This window comes from Thunnus maccoyii, chromosome 7 (assembly GCF_910596095.1).
Source record: "Thunnus maccoyii chromosome 7, fThuMac1.1, whole genome shotgun sequence".
Lineage (NCBI taxonomy): Eukaryota > Metazoa > Chordata > Actinopteri > Scombriformes > Scombridae > Thunnus > Thunnus maccoyii.
Window position 1 is genome coordinate 10,139,471 of NC_056539.1, and position 17,772 is coordinate 10,157,242.

General features: G+C 39.8%; 3 protein-coding genes across 4 annotated transcripts; all 3 read left to right on the plus strand.

The window, feature by feature from the left end:
- On the plus strand, window positions 1-3,521 carry LOC121900513 (CARD- and ANK-containing Inflammasome Adaptor Protein). The gene is made up of 4 exons (XM_042416927.1): window positions 1-1,136; window positions 1,246-1,419; window positions 2,140-2,362; window positions 2,454-3,521. The coding sequence occupies exons 1-4, from the start codon at window positions 1-3 to the stop codon at window positions 3,201-3,203; spliced, it is 2,283 nt and encodes a 760-aa protein (XP_042272861.1). The 3' UTR covers window positions 3,204-3,521.
- Window positions 3,522-6,418: 2,897 nt separating this feature from the next.
- On the plus strand, window positions 6,419-8,508 carry si:dkey-86e18.1 (uncharacterized protein LOC557342 homolog). Of its 2 annotated transcripts, none has more exons than XM_042416966.1 (5): window positions 6,419-6,562; window positions 6,882-6,922; window positions 7,012-7,086; window positions 7,192-7,378; window positions 7,849-8,508. In XM_042416966.1, the coding sequence occupies exons 1-5, from the start codon at window positions 6,496-6,498 to the stop codon at window positions 8,433-8,435; spliced, it is 957 nt and encodes a 318-aa protein (XP_042272900.1). In that variant the 5' UTR covers window positions 6,419-6,495; the 3' UTR covers window positions 8,436-8,508. The 2 variants fall into 2 exon arrangements, with proteins under 2 accessions (XP_042272900.1, XP_042272899.1); XM_042416965.1 differs by having other exon boundaries at window positions 6,420-6,562; window positions 7,189-7,378.
- Window positions 8,509-11,149: 2,641 nt separating this feature from the next.
- faslg (Fas ligand (TNF superfamily, member 6)) lies at window positions 11,150-13,757 on the plus strand. Its single transcript, XM_042417114.1, has 4 exons — window positions 11,150-11,901; window positions 12,562-12,604; window positions 12,711-12,773; window positions 12,863-13,757. The coding sequence occupies exons 1-4, from the start codon at window positions 11,623-11,625 to the stop codon at window positions 13,279-13,281; spliced, it is 804 nt and encodes a 267-aa protein (XP_042273048.1). The 5' UTR covers window positions 11,150-11,622; the 3' UTR covers window positions 13,282-13,757.
- The last annotated feature ends 4,015 nt before the right edge of the window (window positions 13,758-17,772 follow it).

Consider the following 17,772-nt stretch of genomic DNA (forward strand, 5'->3'; position numbering starts at 1 on the left):
ATGAATCCCTATGCTGTAGATGTGATCCGGGCGAAGAGAAGAGATCTGGTTTATGGGATCTCACATACCGAGGATCTACTGGAGCTACTTGTTACAGAGGGGGTCATGACAGCTGCAAAAAGATCAATTGTTTTAACCATCAGGACTCGCAAAGACCAGAACTCTAGGGTCCTGGACATCTTGGAGGCCAGGGGTGAGAGGGCATGTCGGAAATTCTTCCATCCTTGTCTCATGCTGGCAGAACCTGACCTTTATCAGCGAATTAAGACTTACCTGGGGAGTGTGAATGAACGAATTAGAGACACAAGCAGACAGCTGATTGGATATTTGCTGGAGAGGGAACAGGAGGGAATGGATAATGTTGCTGATCGAAGTGTCACTCAGAAGACTCATAGTGTGTTTGCCACCTCAAAGACAAAAAGATCTAGCCACTGCAGAGACACTGTGCCAATTTTAAAATTAGGGGACCATGAACCAGCACAAAGCAAATCAGAAAGTCTCATCCACATGATTGTTTCAGATGGGGAGGTGGCTCTGGCCAATGATCTATTAAATGACACTAATATCAACACTGTCAATTCCTCCAATGAGACACTGCTACATGTAGCTGCTGAGCATGGGCATCTATCCATTATTGAGCTCCTGCTTCAGAGAGGAGCCAGACTGGACCTGAGGGATAATAAGGGCCACACAGCTCTTCACAGAGCAGCCAGCAGGGGTCACACTGAGATAGTCAGAGCCCTCATAAAGGCCGGGACCCTCAACTACACTCTGGATCTGCAAGGCAAAACTCCCATTCACCTGGCAGCAGAAAATGAGCACCTGAATTCTGTAAAAGTCTTGGTGAAGGAGGAGGCAGAACAGTCTGAAAGCCACACACAGGACACGTTTCTCCACATGGCAGCCATGGAAGACAACTCAAGGCTGGCTGAGATGCTTCTGCAGAGCGGGGCTGCTGTCGATGCCAGAAACAACAATAAAAAAACAGCTCTGTTTTATGCAGTTGCCCGGAGCGATGAGAAAACAGTGACTGTTCTTCTAAATGCAGGGGCTAAAGTGGACTATGATGTTATAAATGAAGCCATTAAACTAAATCAAGAATCAGTTCTCCATCTGCTGCTTGGTGAGTCTTTTCAGTTTATGATATTAAATGCAGATATACCATCTGATTATCTGACTTTCCTTTTTTGAGAAAGCACAAACCTGTGAACATTCAAGCTGATATTATATTTTGTTCAAAGCAAGAGGAGCTCTGAGTGGAGAAGTGCTGGGTCCTGCTCTCTTCTCAGCTGTCAGACAGAACCACGATGGAGTGGTAACTGCTCTGATAGACAGCGGAGCAAATGTGAACATGTCTGACAAACAAGGATACACCCCTCTCTTATTGTCAGCTGAGCTGGGGCACACAGAAGTCTTCAGGTGACATCCTCCAGCAAGGACTGCATGTTGCTAAATCACACCGACTGGTCTCTTTGATGCCTTCACATTCTGAGAGCTATGATTTTATCAGTGACTAACATTTTTTTAGAGTTAAATATACAAACAGCAATTCCACAACGGAAAATGTTCCTCCTTTTCTCTCTCATTTTTCTCCCTCTAAAGTAATCTCCCTCCCACTCAGAACACTGTTAGACAAAACATAAAACTGGCACATATTTATATCTATCCCATCCTGAGATAATCCACAAAAAGACTACAAAGATCAAAGAGCTGAAACAGTACTGTATTGAATAGTGGATTTAATAAGTTCAGTGGATCAATAAGGTACTTTTCTGTCAATCATTCAATTGAAGCCAGTCTTCAAGAAAAAAAGCTAAATATACCCTACTTCCAGCCCTGTCTCTGTCTCATGACAGAAGAATTTTAAGTCAATATGTGTAATACTTGTGATTATAGTATTGCTCAAAATATTCTAGTGGCATAAATGACAATCTGTTGACAGTTCCAGTGAAAAGTCATGCTGTCCCTTTTGCTTCCAGTCCTTCATTTTCAGTGTTCCTGGGTCAAATCTGTAGGTGGAGGCATGAATTGCTGCCTGCTATATTCTTTGTTATATCACCTTTTACATGTGGCTTTAAATGTTTCCATTCAGAGATAGGAGTGAATTGTGACTTTCTTTTCTTTTTTTTTCCCTTTCAGAGTACTAGTAGCAAAACAAGCCAAATTGGATGCTACTTTATCTGATCTCTCCTCAGCCTTGCACCTGGCTGTCCACAGTGGCAGTTTGCCTATAGTGCAGACACTGCTGGAAAAGGAATTAGACCCCAACAGAGCTGGACCTAAAGCACAAACCCCTCTACATCTGGCTGCTCAGTATAAAAGGTCAGACTTAGTTGGTCTGCTGTTAAGAGCTGGAGCACAGGTACTTGTTGAAGCAGTTGTTGATAGGTGTCCATGTTGCAGATATTTACAGTATGTTTGTTGATGCTGAAAGTTGTGTGCCATTTCTTTAGGTAAATGCAATGGCCCAGGATGGGGTGACCCCTCTACATTTAGCCAGTGGGCAAGGTCATGCAGAGACAGTGATCCAGCTTCTACAAGGCAAGGCAGACCCAGGAGTGAAAGACAGGCTAGGGAGGACAGCCCTGCACTGGGCAGCCTCTTCCCAAGGAGAGAGTTGTGTAGTAGACCTGCTGCTGTCAGCCAAAGCCAACCCAAACTGCACTGATAACGAGAAAAAAAATGCCCTCCACCTGGCTGCTATGGAAGGAAAAGTAGACGCTGTGACTTCACTGTTGTCGTACAAGGCAAAAGGAGAAGCTAAAGACATGGATGGTTCCACACCTCTGCACTGTGCAGCAGCTAATGGGCATGCTAGCGTGGTTTCAGTTCTTCTACAGTCACTCAACAACAAGGGGATAGAAGAGAAGAATGCATGGAGGAAAACACCACTTCACGCTGCAGCTGAGAAGGGCCATGATAGTGTGGCTGTGCTGCTCCTGGAAGCTGGGGCAAAGATCAATGCTACAGATCACAGTAAAGACACTCCTCTGCACTGCGCTGCACGAGGTGGACACCAAAAGGTAGTGAAGAGGCTTGTGGGCTGGGTGCAAGCTGGGCTCATGGGGCAGAAAAAGAAGGTGAATCTGCAGGCTACCAATAACTTGAGGAAGACAGCACTGCAGGTGGCAGAGAGTGGAGACACACCGGAACATGAGAACATTGCAACTTTACTAAAGAGACAGATGTTTCTCATCAAATAGAGGAAAAGAGGTTAAGAGAGCAAATTATATTGATATTACCTTTTATCTATCTATATGTTCAGCGAATCTAATCATTGATGAAACCATATGAATGTCATAACATATGCTGTGAAAGGTATTTTTTTTAACATAAATTATCTGACAGAAACAAAATTTTAATATGGAAACAAAACCATAAATACTGTAATTTTTGTTTAGACATGACTAGAGACTGCACAGTCTGGTTGTTAAGGGTTTTTAATTGTAGGTTATGTACCATAGTAATGTAGCAAGTATGAAGTCATGAACCCCCTTCCCGTGTCCAAAACTATCCATGCCAATAAAATGCTCTTGAACACCAAACCCAATAAAATCCCAGTTCTGAAACAGACCTCAATTAAAATTTTGAATGAAGAAAGGAGAATTTTCTCTTTGGGTCAGGATTATACTCACATATGTCAACATCTCAGACATAAATTTGCCATAAATATTGCTGCAAAAGAAAGAATGATGGCCATCGAAAAAAGATAGTATTTGGTATATACATTTATGCCATGCTAGCGACATGGCTCTATATGGCAATGTTGGTCTGTTGGTTTGTGGGTCAGTCTACCACTTCAGTCCTAACTGAAATATATCAAAAGCTACTGGATGGATTGTCATAACATTCGTGGTTCCCAGAGGATGAATCTCACTGACTTTGGTGATCCCATGGCTCTTCCTATAGCGCCACCAGCAGGTCAAAGTTTTCACTTATCCTGGGAAATATGTCTACTAGATGGATTGGCAAAACAAAGTGTACAGACATTCTTGGTCCTCAGAGGATGATTCCCACTGAATGTGGAGATTCCCTGACTTTTACCCTTATGCCACCATGCAGTTCACGTTTGTAGTTTTGAGTGAAATATCTCAACAACTATTAGAAGGATTACCATGATTTCAGGTACAGACATTCATGCTACCCTCAGGATAAACTGTGTAACATGACTTTTCATTTACCACCATCATCTGGTCTAAAATGCACTTTGTCCAGTACTTTAATTTATGACCAAATACCTGCAAAACTAATAACATACCCATCTGCATGAGCTGTTGTTTAGTGCTGCCTGCTGTGTTTCCAAAATTTTATTTGCAATTTTGATGAAAACAAGTTTTGATGTGGTTGCTGTGTGGTCTGTGCCCAGTTCTTTAAGTTAAAAAAATTCTGTCAGAGACGTATTATACCGCATTTCACATACACTTTTATCCAGGGCTGGATTAGCAGTTGCCTGCTTTGCCTGAACATCTGCATAATGTGTTTCATCAATCAAGTTGTAGTGCAGCCACCTCATATAAAGGGCAGATGGTGTTTGGCACTGGAAACTTTTAAAGGGATGTTAATGACGCAGGTGAGCAGGTAGGAGTATGTGCAAAAAAAATGGTGATGTTGTTTTTACAAAAACATGAATGAAACAGAGGCAAAAATGAACCTCAGGAAACTCAACAAAAATAAGTTGCTGAAGCAAAAAGATCACCTGCCATCTTCCCTATTCCATCACAGCTGACTAGTGACTGGCCTGTTACCTTCTCAGCCCCACCTAACTGGAATGTACCATCTACTCAGGTAACCACAGGATGAGCTAGACTGATACCAAGCCTTCACAACATACAGAACACCATCTATGGAGGATTTCTATGTTAATACTGACAATCACAATTTCCTATGGTCACACACACCCACAGCCATGAGTGAGCCAAATTATCCAAAATACCATTGACAACAGAACAGGTTTTTCCTTTCTACCTTAGCTTGAGCGTGCCTAGTGACTCACTGCTTCGTGCAGCCAACGATGTACAGCTGTTGTCACTATCGCTGATTAAGCACACAATCTGCCCAACTGTCATAAAACTCTTAAAAAAGATCACAGCAGGAGTGAAGCCCTTCAACAAAATATAACAATGTGAAACACAAACTTCTCAACTGAAACCCATATTCCATTATTTGTGTCAAATGACTGTTAAATCAACAGAAACACTGGACTGAAATTAGTGATCTAATACACAAAACACTAGTAATGTTGGGAACCAGGGCCAGATGAAAAGAGAGAGAGAAAACCTTCTCACAGTATAATACACGGTATAAATAATTTAAAAAAAACAGTATTACTAATACACAGATGGTGAGAGAAATCGTGTCAAAAGGGGCCCACAGCTCATTTTTGCCACCAGTGCGTTGCCCTGACCTGCCCTACAAATGATCTGCAGAGATGCAAGTTGTGCTGTTTGATTATGATCTCTTAAAGCTGTAAACCATAAACCAGATCTCTGTTAATCTATTAGTCATGCACATCTTCCTTTTTCATGAGGTGTTTCTTCCTGTATGCTTGTATAAAAAAAATGCAAAAGTTGCTGTAAGCAAACCACCAGATACCTAAGAAGGTCATGGTGGGTACTTGATGGGCTACATCAGCAGTTCTTTGTAATTATTTCAAAATCCCCCCATTACCATTACCATTTTCCATTTTATTGCTGTTGTATTCCACGAATCAACACTTTTGCAACAGCTAATGCTATGTTGCAACAAGGAATTCACACATTTGCATTTAAACCTGGCCCAAGGTATAATGACATTATGTAAAACATTTTTTGAGGGTATGAGATAAATATAATGATATATACATGAGAATATATTGCACAGAAACAAATACCACATAAGTACTTCGGAGAAATTCAAAACCTAAGTATAGACTATGCTTTTGTTTTTTACATTTCAGATAGGGAAACAATATTTCATTTGTTTTTTCACTGTGCTCATTCAAATTTATTTTGGCTAGATATGCAGAACTTAATGAATAGGGAAATGGGTCGGCCTACTAATGTACAGATTGATGTGTTTGATGTGATGTATTTTGTGTTCAGTGGGATGAAAAGCAATATTACATATATAATTCAGCTACCGCTCATTCTTGGTAAATTCCACATTCACAAATCTGAATGGTTTGGCTCCAAGCTTTCATTGGTGTGTTGTTGAAGTCAAACAGTGGGATACTTTAATCGAAGATGTGAAAAACAAAAAAAGACAACAAGGACTTTCAATAATTTTAAGGAAGTACATTTTATTTGAACTCTAAAAGGACTCACAATGAATGGACTTTGGACTCCTCTGGCTTGTACAAAGTTGTTCTCTTTTTTTACTGTTTTTGTATGACAATTGTTTGTATGAGAAGTTGTTGTAAATAAAGTTTTGGGGGAAAAAAACTAAGCATGACGGTTGTGTCATGTGACTTTGTTTTGTCTGTGCCGCGGTGCTGCAGACTCTCAGGACTCGTTCGTAATGGCAAGAAACGAAGAGAAACAACAAGGGAGGTTGAACAGACTGTGGCTGCAGAAAGAGAGAGAGGGTAAAGCAGCTTGTAGTCACAACATAAACTGCCATTTAATTCATATTTTGCTGATAATAACTCCTTGTTGCACGGCCAGATAGCATGATATTAGCCACAGTTGTGCTAACAGGTGTTAAACTAACTCCATGTGGTTGAAATGAAAAATATAAACGGACAAAATTCCTGCCAGTGGGAGTAAATGTTCTCATAATGTCTTCATATTTGCCTTTTAAGAAGTAATATTAAAAGCTTGTGTTATTTTTTCTCTTCCCATTTAGCACACAACATGGTACTCAGAGGAAATACTAAGCATTTCCTTTCAATACTTTCTTTACAGAGGGACGACTCAAAGATGTAAATGAGCGGAGACCCAAGCTGGTAATAAAGAAGTTATAAATAGTTATCACATCGCCACCATTTACTTTGACTTGAACTCAAATGTTTCAGCTAACCCCTTTCTTCCACAGTCTACTCTTAATTCAGCTTCCTCTGTGAAAAAGTGGATACCAAGTATCAAGAATGAAATAGAATATTATTTGCAGGTTAGTGAATTGTTATTGATGTGTAAAATCAATTGTCGCTGATGACTGAATTTTCTGCTGAAAGATGAACGGTGTCTGTTTTTGTCTTTTTTTCCCTCCCAGCAGTCCCAACTCTCTCATTACCCAGAGAGGAAGATAGCGGAGTTCCAGCTGCACATTGAGGCTTTAGAAAAAGAGTACAAAAGCTTCATCGCCAAACTACGAGTTCTTGACCCCTCCTGTAAACACAAGCCATGGACTCCTCGAGCGTATTGTAAACGGAGAGCAGAGACACAAGACTCTCCAAGCATTGGTCAGTGTGTTATGGGCTATGGCTGATCTCTTTCATACTGTTGAAGTTGTTGAGAAATAGTATGATGCTAAAGAAAAGTTCATCTAAGGATGTTAGCCATAATACAGGTGAAGGTTGTGATGTGACTGTATAACTTTTACTGCTTACACTTGTCTAATCTGTTTTGCAGGGCTGCAACTAACAATTATTTTCATTATTGATCAATTTGATGATTAGTTTCCCGATTCATTGTTTTGTCTATAAAATGTCTTAAAATAGTGAAAATGGTTATAATTACCCAGAGTCCAAAGTTATGTCTTTAAATGTCTTATTTTGTCCAACAGTCCAAAACCCAAAGATATTCCATTTACTATAATGTATGACTACGAAATGTATAAAATCATCACATTTGAGAAGATAAAAGTAACACATTTTTTGGCATATTTGCTTAAAAAATTACTTAAACTATGTGTTTTTACTCTCATTTATAGTTAAAATCCCTCGGCCCTGTGAGTCACATGATGGTAGCAGTCAGCTGAGTGGAGGTGAGAGTGACTTGGCCACTGATTGGAGAGGATGTCACAAAACCTCAGCCATTGAGAGACATAGCTTTCCCCGTCATTTGGAGACCAGGTTTCAAACCCCTGTTCCCACCAACCCAATCTCAGAGACCTCAGAGGTCTGTGCAGGCCAGGACCAGCCCCTCTGCTTTGATCATATGCGGCTGGCGGTGGCTGCTGCTGCGTTCAGAGGGCTGTCAGATCAGCGAGTCGTCTCTCAAACACAAAGTCTAGCCAGGGTGCTGCAGTCTGGCCTGCCGAACCTCAACAATCACCCTTTAGGACAAACGTTTTCAACTCAGAGCAGAGACACTGTTGGATCTGCAGGGAGCAATGAGGGGGCAACAGTGGGATCTGATGTCGGACAGAAAGATGTTGTCCGAGAACATGAGTCAGACTTTGAAGCAGCAGAGGGGATACCTGGGAAATCATCTAGTACTGGGACAACAGGGGAGAAGACATGTCATGTGCTGGGACTAGACTGTTACTCTTCTTCTGATGAGGAGTTGGACACGTGATACTTTTAGATCATGAAATAAAATGCTGCGCAATTTTCTACAATTCACATTACAATGAATTTATTTGATGGAATCTCTTGATGTTCTGTGTTCATTCAAAGACTTCGGTTCCAGTTCAAAGACTTCATATGGATAAAATTAATATCATGACAATTATCACATCATTTCTGAAAACCATGTAGTAGAAAGTCTTTTTAATAGGATTTTACTTAAACCTCTAATTTAAAAAATGCCTGCATTTTCTTAAAATGATGATAAGCTTAAAGCGTATTAATTTTTACATGAGAACTGCAAATCATGATATCTCAATTTTAGAATGTAGTTATAATACAATTAAATATAGAAAATATACATTTTAATATTGAATGAAAGCCTTAGTCACAAAAACTGCTGCGTAAGGGAAAGTGTATGTTTGCAGAAAGATCTTAGTAATGTAAAGCGTTCTGGGCTAAGAATATCATTGTCATTTTCAGGCGCTACTTCATTTGTGTAATCACTCATCATGACCACAGCTACTTCCATTATACAACAGAGAGCAGGAAGAGTGCGCGAGAAACACAGTACTGAAAAACTTACTGATTCAGTGATTCATTTTAGTCTCCCTTTTCTGGTTATTTTAACTGGAGCAGCAACACTGAACACAGCCTGGTTAGACCCCAAACCCCACCCTCCCACTAATACCGGTCTGTGCTGCCACTGCTGTTGCACTGCTGAGTCTCTTTCAGCATGACACTTCTGGGAAACAGACTCATCAGCTTGTAGAATGCAGACACATTGTGCAGTTTATGGTTAAGTTTGACGTAATTACCCCTTAAGTTACAGCTTTGTATGCACAATGCAAGGTGGGTTTCTCTTTGCCTTTACAGGGGCCTGGAGAAACGAAACGAAACTACTTTTAACGGTGGACAGGGCTGGGTCCTTAGAGCTTCCTTTGCAGTTACTATAATACACACACAAAATACAAAATTACTTTTTGCACAGTATAAAATACTGGCTTGGCTTCACAACATAATGAGGCTTTTGTGTAACTGAAGTTTTATGCAACACTCCTCTTCAGCAAGGTTATTTTTCACAAGTTCCCATGTATGAGGTTGGAAATATGCCCTTTATCAAAAACCACCAAAAGCCCACTAAAGAGGGCTAATTACTATTAATAAACGGATTTTCTTGATCAACCAGCAGAGAAGTGCTAATGTCTTATGGAAACTGCTGCAACCACAGTGTAGGAGCAGCGTAATCGTGCAGTATCCTGAACGAACCCCAAAGTGACAGAAAGACCACAACGGTATGAACTGAGAGGGGAGGAAAGCGGCATTCTGCTTTCCTGTAAGCTCAGCTCTGAGGTATTATCTAGGGTTAATTCTCACCTCTCTGAAGTATCACTCCCTCTGTCACAAACCTGCCTTTCTGTCTCTTGCTACTAGGTCCTGGCAAGCAGCAAACAAAAAAGCCAATGCAGAGACATATGTCTTTTTCATGTGGCAGCACTGTCTACCCACCAAGAATACGCTGTGTACTACTGAAACTGCTGTATCACTGTTTACTAACACACTTTGCCTCATAAAGAGTAATATGCAGGAATAATGCATTTTACTTATAATACAACAATACAATTTGAAGAGGTTGAATCCCTAAACCAAATATTCAGATTCAGTACATGGTTAAGAGTTGAAGAAGACACCCCTGAGAGGCCTGTATGGCGTGCCCAAAAAGAAAAAAAAAATCCCCAGTTCTGTGAAAAAGAAAGTTAACATGTCCACTAGACCAGATACATTGCATATGAAGTGCTAGTCAGGTAACTTTGTTTGCGGTAACTCAGTCTTTCCCTTCGTGGAACATGTGAAAAGGTCTTGGTGGTTAGTGAGGTGGGGGTCAGTTGAAACCTCTTGCTTCCTTTCTCTCACATTTTGCTACTGTTTTACAGTGGTGGAAGAAGTACTCAGATCCTTTACTTAAGCAAAAGCATAAATACAGCAATGTAAAAATACTCCATTACAGGTAAAAGTCCTGCATAAAGTAGAAACTTAAAGTACTCATTTGGTCCTTCTGACTGATATATTATTATATGTTATCATTAGATTATTAATACTGAAGCATCGGTGTTAGAGCAGCATGTTACTGTTGTAGCTGCTGGAGGTGGAGCTAGTTTCAACTACTTTATATACAGTTAGCTAGTTTAGTCCACTGGTTCCCAACCTAGGGATTGGGACCCTCCAAAGGGTCACCAGATAAATCTGAGGGGTTGTGAGATGATTAATGGGAGAGGAAAGAAAAAAAAAACAAAAGTTCTGATACACAAATCTGTTTTCAGTTTTTGGACTTTTGCTCTAATCTTTTTTTTTTCTTGGTGAAATCTTGGATCATTTGAACATTTATTGAAATGAAACCATGTCAGAAGTTTAGAGGGAAAAATCACTATTTGGTGGAGCTGTTAACAACTCATAGACATCTGAAATGTGACCTCGACTACACACTGCTTTTTGTAAAACGTCAAAAGCCAAATAGGTTGGAAACCACTGGTTTCATCTTTAACAATGTGTTGAATTTTAAAAGCTTGTTATATTATCCATTGTGTCAAATCTTCAACTGAAAAGTAACTAAAGCTACCAAATAAATGTAGTGGAGAAGAAAGTACAACATTTCCCTCTGGAATGTAGTGGATTGGAAGTATAAAGTAGCATCAAATGGAAATACTCAAGTAAAGTACAAGAACCTCAAAATTGTACTTAGGTACAGTACTTGAGTAAATGTACTTACTTACTTTCCACCACTTTGCTAACATTTTAGATGTATACAGTGAAAAGAAAGTGGAACTGGTAATCACTTACAAGAACCAAACTGTGATAAAGTTTAATAAAGTTTTGTAGTTGTAAATAAATACTGTTTAACAAGTAATTACAGATAAATACTTTACAGCAATGCAGACCAGAGGAGAGTAATATTGTAGATGTATGGACAGATACAAGTAAATGGATGGGTTGATATAGTTTCTTGGGTTGTGTGAGTTTATGAAAACTACGTTGCACTTGTCTGCAGTCCATGCTATGTGGGAGGGGCCGTGGGAGGTGAATATCTTGACAGCTGATGCTTGGTTTTTAAGACAGAGGTGCTCAGACAAAAGTACACACCTCCTGTATGCAGAGGCAGTAGATGCACACACAGTTTCTCTCACGGTAGGACCTACAACATGATGGGTGACCAGAGCTATCCATTCCCACAGGTGTTTCTTGTGGATGGAGGTGGAGGTCAACAGAACTCTGGCCAGCTTCCAAATCTTGTGCCCTGCTGGTCCTTTCCACCTGCCCAGGGCAGAATGCGGAGCCGTGGGAAGAGTCGGGGATGCATGGGGGTCAGTCCTGGTCTGGCCATGGTTGTGTTGTTCCTGTTCCTGCTTGTGTTTGCAGCTCTGGGGTTCGAAACCTACCAGATTTACAAAATAAAGGCAGAAATGAAAGAGATGAAAAAGGTAAGAAGCCACTGGGTTTGGATGGATGTGGAGGTGTACATGGAGAGTGCAAGAAAGGACACATAAGAGAAATGTTTGAAATTCAGTGAGCTTTTACTGAGTTAAGAGGATAATGATGACTGCAGCAGTGTTTGAAAATGAATTGTTTCAAGGTGGAAAAACAGGAGGAATGTGAAAATGTAACCAAAAACCGGTAAAGATGTAGCAGAATGATGATCCTATGCAAATTATGTAGGAAAGTAGTTGAGTGTTGATTAATACAAAATGATTTGGCTGTAATACTGCCTCTTGTGCCATTTTTAATGGGAGCATAGCTGCAAACATTTTACAAAGGTGTGACCTTTCTCCCCATTACATAGAGAGGGGGTGATAGGTGTAAGGTGGGAGTATGGAAAAAGTAAGCTGGAAAGTTGCCACAGAGCCACAGACTTTAATAACTTAATTTATTCTTTGTTATAATTTAAAGAATTAAAATACCTCAACTCTGCTCTGACATTTAAAAATGCAAACCAATGACTTAATCGTTCCATCTGTGGTCACTGGTCCAGAGAGACAGGATATCCTCTCTCTGCCTCTCTGCTCTGAGAGAGGTTTGAAAGAGAAACACAAGCGTCTGTGTGATGTGGTATTGAAGTTTCTCTGTCTTTCATCTCACATAAGGTTGAACGTGAGCCAGAGATTAATACACCTGCAAAGCAAATTGGTAAGTTGAACACCAACACCATGAAAGAGTTATTCCCAAAACAGGGAAAAATCTTCCCAAATAAAGGAAAAGAGGTGATGTGACTTTAATCTGATGGTTGTTTCAGGTCTCTATAAACCTGCGTCGAACGGAGAAAACATAGACAAGAGAGCTGCGGCACATGTGATAGGTAACATTTATAATAAAAGTGAAACTATACTCTGATTCTCTAACCTACATAGGACTAAAAGAAGTAACATAATCTCTCCCTTCTTGCAGGGCGGATTGAAAAAAATGGATTCCATAAAACCTTGCGATGGGAGCCGAGGGTCGGTCGGGCGTTCACAGCTGGAGGAGTGACGTACCGGATTGAAGATGGAGCCCTGCAGGTCAATGAGAGCGGACTCTACCACATTTACTCACGAGTGGAGTTAATCTTTAAGCAGTGTTTACCTACAACTGGGTTTGATCACACTGTGTTTGTGAGGAGAGTAGGACACCCCTCACCTCTGACCCTGATGGACGCCCACAGAGCAGGTTTCTGCAACCAGCTGCCGGGGTACCCATGGACCACCGAGAGTTACCTCGGCTCCACCCTGCAGCTGCAGAAATACGACAGAGTTTTAGTAAATGTGTCGCAACCCTCTCATCTTAGTCCTGCACATTATGCCAACTTCTTTGGTCTCTACAAGATCTAAAGAGGACAGGTTGATGGGCTTTGTGGTTTTTTTTATGTTGCTCAATCTCTTAAGTAATTTTATCCCAATGAAAGAATGTAAACTGCTCAGAATGTCTCAAGCGGGAGTACTATTTACTCATCACTTTACTCAAATGATTCCTACTCTGTGATACCTATGAAGTACAATAACTGCACTGAACAGTGTAATATTCTGTAATGTTAAAACCCAGAGAAAATATGTTGCACATTCTGTTTATTGCCGCCAGCTTTACAATGGGTGATGAAATGATATGAAACAAATATTGTGCCTTTTATCATTATCGATGTAGAAACAATCTGTTAACACTAAGGTGCTGATTTAGTTGTAGCATTTTTAAAAAAAAATATTTATTTCAGTGTGGATCGACACTGTTGATGTCTAAGTGTGTGCTTATGAAACAGAAAGTATTTTAATGGCGGGTGTTTTGAAGCTAATAAAGACGTAATTTAACTTAATTTCCATTTGCTGGAACAGCAAAGTGCTTTGTTAATGGTCGAAGTCTTTCTCATTGAAATGTTTCAGAGTGTGTCATGTTTGTTCAATCTATCATATAATAAACACCCACATGAGTTTTGTTCATGCCCACAGGAAAGTATGTAGATAAAGACAGACACCAACTCAAATTTGGTTTTGCTCCAGGCTCATTTTGATTCCTCATTATAATGAAGTTGATTTCCATAGATTCCACTGTGGTAAAACAGGGCCAGGTTTTGAAAGCAGCCAGTTAAAATCTCCAATCAGGCTTACATGGATAAGAGTTCCTGGTTAATATAAAGCTTCAAAAAATGATTTAGAAACCATAGTGCAAGCGCACTTGCATTGCTGCAGTACGTTTTTGTTTTTTTTAACATTTAACACCCTCATCTTGCTGCTCTTTTTCTGCACACCACAAACACAGATGTAAGTTGATGCGAAGAGGCTGGGCAGAGACAAGGGGACAAAACAGTAGCAAGTCTGACGTGCATTTCCTTCCTGTGTGATCATGAGGGTCTTGTTCGCGAGTTGATTTTTGTTAAAGGTTGCACGGCATTCAAAGAGTTTCTTCTAAACTCATTTATGTTCAATTTTGTTTCCTTGTGAGCGTCACAATAAGAACTGAATCTTATACACAAATATGAAAGGAATACTGTAAACAAAATTTGAATGTACAAACCTCAATGTTTCAGTCATTTGGGTTAAACCACATACTGCTCACAGAATCTCAGTGGTTACTGATCAATGAAAACAAAAATGGAGTCGTATCTAACAGTTTTGATGTGCATTACACTTAAGTGTGTGTACTGTTTCCATATGAGCATGTTATCACAACAAGTTGATTCATAAGAATATAGCAGAGTTGAGCTACTGAATCATCTCCATTCATTTTTGCATTACTGAGCAAAAGTGGACCTTCAGTGCAGAGCACGACATGTCAGGAAACAAATGAGCAAAACATAAAATACAACATTTCAAAAAAGAAATTAATTGATAATTCATTATGTTAAGCATATCTGCTGTGTATGTTCTGTATTCCGAAACCTGCTCGGAAATGCAGGTTTCCTTGGTTATCTAGGTATCTTTTTTTCAGTGAGACCATAGATTTGTCTGCAATCTACAATCAACATACTTGTGGTTGCATCTTGTTCCATCACTCTATACTCATCCCAATACTGGCAGTTCAAGGTGAAGTTTTAACTGTTAAACGTTCAACCACTGCAGACTGAGAAGGGGGCTGTAAAGATTTACATGTTTCCGTCTCAGTCCTGACACACTACGCTGTCGAGTTTGTTGGAATCAGACGAGGCTGCACAATCCTCAAAATTAGCCTTTTTTATGATAAAGAATGTTAAGAGATTGTGATCATTAATACCTTAATGTTTGGAATATTTGGGCTCTTGGAACAACGAATTGTGCAAAGTTTCATGTGAGTCAGACTCATTAGTTATAACCATTTAGATTAATCATTTTGCCGGTGCCTGATTTTCCTGTCGTTGCCTTCAACTTTAAACGCCATTGTATTTGCTGATCTTCATTCACTAGATCTGAATATCAGTAAATGCTTTATGAGCCATCCTGTAGGTGGGTCTGACCTCTTTAGTGTGAAGTAACTGAAATGTAGTCTTAAGCTCTTCCTGGTTTCATGGAGGGTCTTGAGCCGGAGAGTGATGTCTTCATTTATTGTTCTCATTTAATGGTTACATTTCTTGTCACATTACACTGGCCTAACTGTTTTGTAATATGTGACCCCTTGGACTGATTTTTTAAATAACGTATTGTTGGAATTTAGATAGAAACTAGATTCAAGATTCAAGAGATTTGTTACATGTACAGCAACCCAGCAGATGGCAACACTGAAGGCAGTGAAATCTGGCTTCTTCGAACTCTAGTTCCAGCTAGAGTATATAATAACATGAGAGAAAAGAGGAAGATAAGAGAGAGACAAACTAAATATATATATATATATATATATATATATATATATACATTATATCACACATTGGTGTGCAGGTGCGGTATCGCACATAAAGTAGTAAATAGCTGAATAGTGTATTGAACATAAGTGATAGATGATAAATATAAATGCTGTCTAGTGGGGAACAGAGTGTGTGTGTTTGGTGGGGGGTGAGTAAATGTGTAGGAGAGGAAGACTGAGTGTGTCTGTGTGTGTGTGTGTGTGTGTGTGTGTGTGTGTGTGTGTGTGTGTGTGTGTATTGGTCTGTGATAGATGATAAATATAAATGCTGTCTAGTGGGGAACAGAGTGTGTGTGTTTGGTGGGGGGTGAGTAAATGTGTAGGAGAGGAAGACTGTGTGTGTGTGTGTGTGTGTGTGTTTTATCTATGTTGGGTGGATCATCATATTTAAAGATCAGCAAGGCAAGCTGTGTTCCCCATTGAAGTTTCAAACCACACCGTGAGATAAAGCTATGAGACAGGTTAGAGAAGCAGCTGTGTTGTAACTCACTGCCTGCACAAAACATGAGCGGAGGCTTTCTACACCACCAAATTATAATATTTGCAAAGCACATCATGTACAGCAACTGAAGTTTAAAAGTTTGCTCACCACAGTCATGCCAGGGCTCACACTTCATCTGTATAAAAAACAGATGATTGAAGTTTACTCACCACCATTACTGATTTTAGAAATGCTCATTTTTATTGTAAGCATAGACATGTATTTGAAACATTGATTTAAACTAACTTATCATAGAATAATTGTTTATTGTATTAAAAGTAGTTGCAAAATAGATTCCAGATACGCTATAAAACCAAATAGACACCCTGTCCACATACTTTTGTGCACTTTTGGTCTGTGGCTGTTTTCCCAAGTTCCAGTTAAGGGAATGATATTTCAGACTGTAGCGTGCTTCCAACTTTGTGGCAGCAGTTTGGGGAAGGTCTTTCCTGTTTCACCATGACAATGCTGGTTGGCACACAGCCACAAAGACATAGTTTTCCCAGTTTTGGTGTAAAAGAACTTGACTGGCCTGCACCGAGCCCTGACCTCAATACCAACCAATACCTTTTGGATGAACTGGAATGCCGACTGCAAGCCACAGCCCAACATCGGTGCCCGACCTCACTAATGCTCTTGTGGCTGAATGGGAGAAAACTGCTGCAGCTAGGTTCCAAAAATCTTGTGAAAAAACTTCCCAGAGGAGTGGAGGCTTTGATAGTAGCACATTAATGCTCGTGGTTTTGGAATAAGATGTTCTTCAGTCACGTATGGGTGTAATGATCATGTGTTCTGCAGATGTTTCCAGACATTGTATAACCCATGTTCTGAAATAGTGACAAGGAATTAATAGGAGACTTAAAACTACATGCAGAGTACCATCTTCACCTTGTCTTTAGCTCCATCTAGCAGACATTCACTGAACTGCATCTAATGCGACAGCATGATGACATCAAGAAAGAAAATTTGTCCTTATTTCATGGATCATTCTTGCATTGATATAAGTAAGTTAACTGTCATAGAAATCAAACACCACACTCCTTATTGTCTATCACAGATTTTGTACAGGTTCACTTAAGACTTTGATTATCTTTAACTCTGACCATCTTATGTTTACTGTGCATAACTCTAAATGATTCATCTGAGATTGCTGGTGGTTAAACTAGAGATGATGATGGCTTGTTATATCTCAGTGCTGTCTCCTAACTTTATCTTTTTATCTTTGTTCCATTTAAAAAATCTCATAAACTTTAGCACAACACATGCCATTCACGCAGCGATATTTACTACAAAGCTCAATGAGTTGTTGTTTACTGAGAGGATCGGACTGAGGGAACTTACATCATCCCATCAAGTAAGAACCACTCTTGTCTTCTTGACCTTTGGCCCCTTGGAAATTCAAATCCAGCCCTGACATACTTGTGTGTACAAACCCTAATGCTAAAATGGACACACTTTGGATGTAACTAAATCCTCCTAATAGCCAATCAGATCAGATCAATTTTAAAGTGCCTTTATTAACCTCTGTAGTCTGAAC

Coding starts and splice junctions, on each gene's coding strand:
- LOC121900513 (XM_042416927.1), top strand. CDS start 1: ATGAATCCCTATGCTGTAGATGTGATCCGGGCGAAGAGAAGAGATCTG. Junction 1,420..2,139: donor GGGCACACAGAAGTCTTCAG/GTGACATCCTCC, acceptor TTTCCCTTTCAG/AGTACTAGTAGCAAAACAAG. Junction 2,363..2,453: donor TGTTAAGAGCTGGAGCACAG/GTACTTGTTGAA, acceptor CCATTTCTTTAG/GTAAATGCAATGGCCCAGGA.
- si:dkey-86e18.1 (XM_042416965.1), top strand. CDS start 6,496: ATGGCAAGAAACGAAGAGAAACAACAAGGGAGGTTGAACAGACTGTGG. Junction 6,923..7,011: donor ATGAGCGGAGACCCAAGCTG/GTAATAAAGAAG, acceptor TTTCTTCCACAG/TCTACTCTTAATTCAGCTTC. Junction 7,379..7,848: donor ACAAGACTCTCCAAGCATTG/GTCAGTGTGTTA, acceptor TCTCATTTATAG/TTAAAATCCCTCGGCCCTGT.
- faslg (XM_042417114.1), top strand. CDS start 11,623: ATGATGGGTGACCAGAGCTATCCATTCCCACAGGTGTTTCTTGTGGAT. Junction 11,902..12,561: donor AAATGAAAGAGATGAAAAAG/GTAAGAAGCCAC, acceptor ATCTCACATAAG/GTTGAACGTGAGCCAGAGAT. Junction 12,605..12,710: donor TACACCTGCAAAGCAAATTG/GTAAGTTGAACA, acceptor TGGTTGTTTCAG/GTCTCTATAAACCTGCGTCG.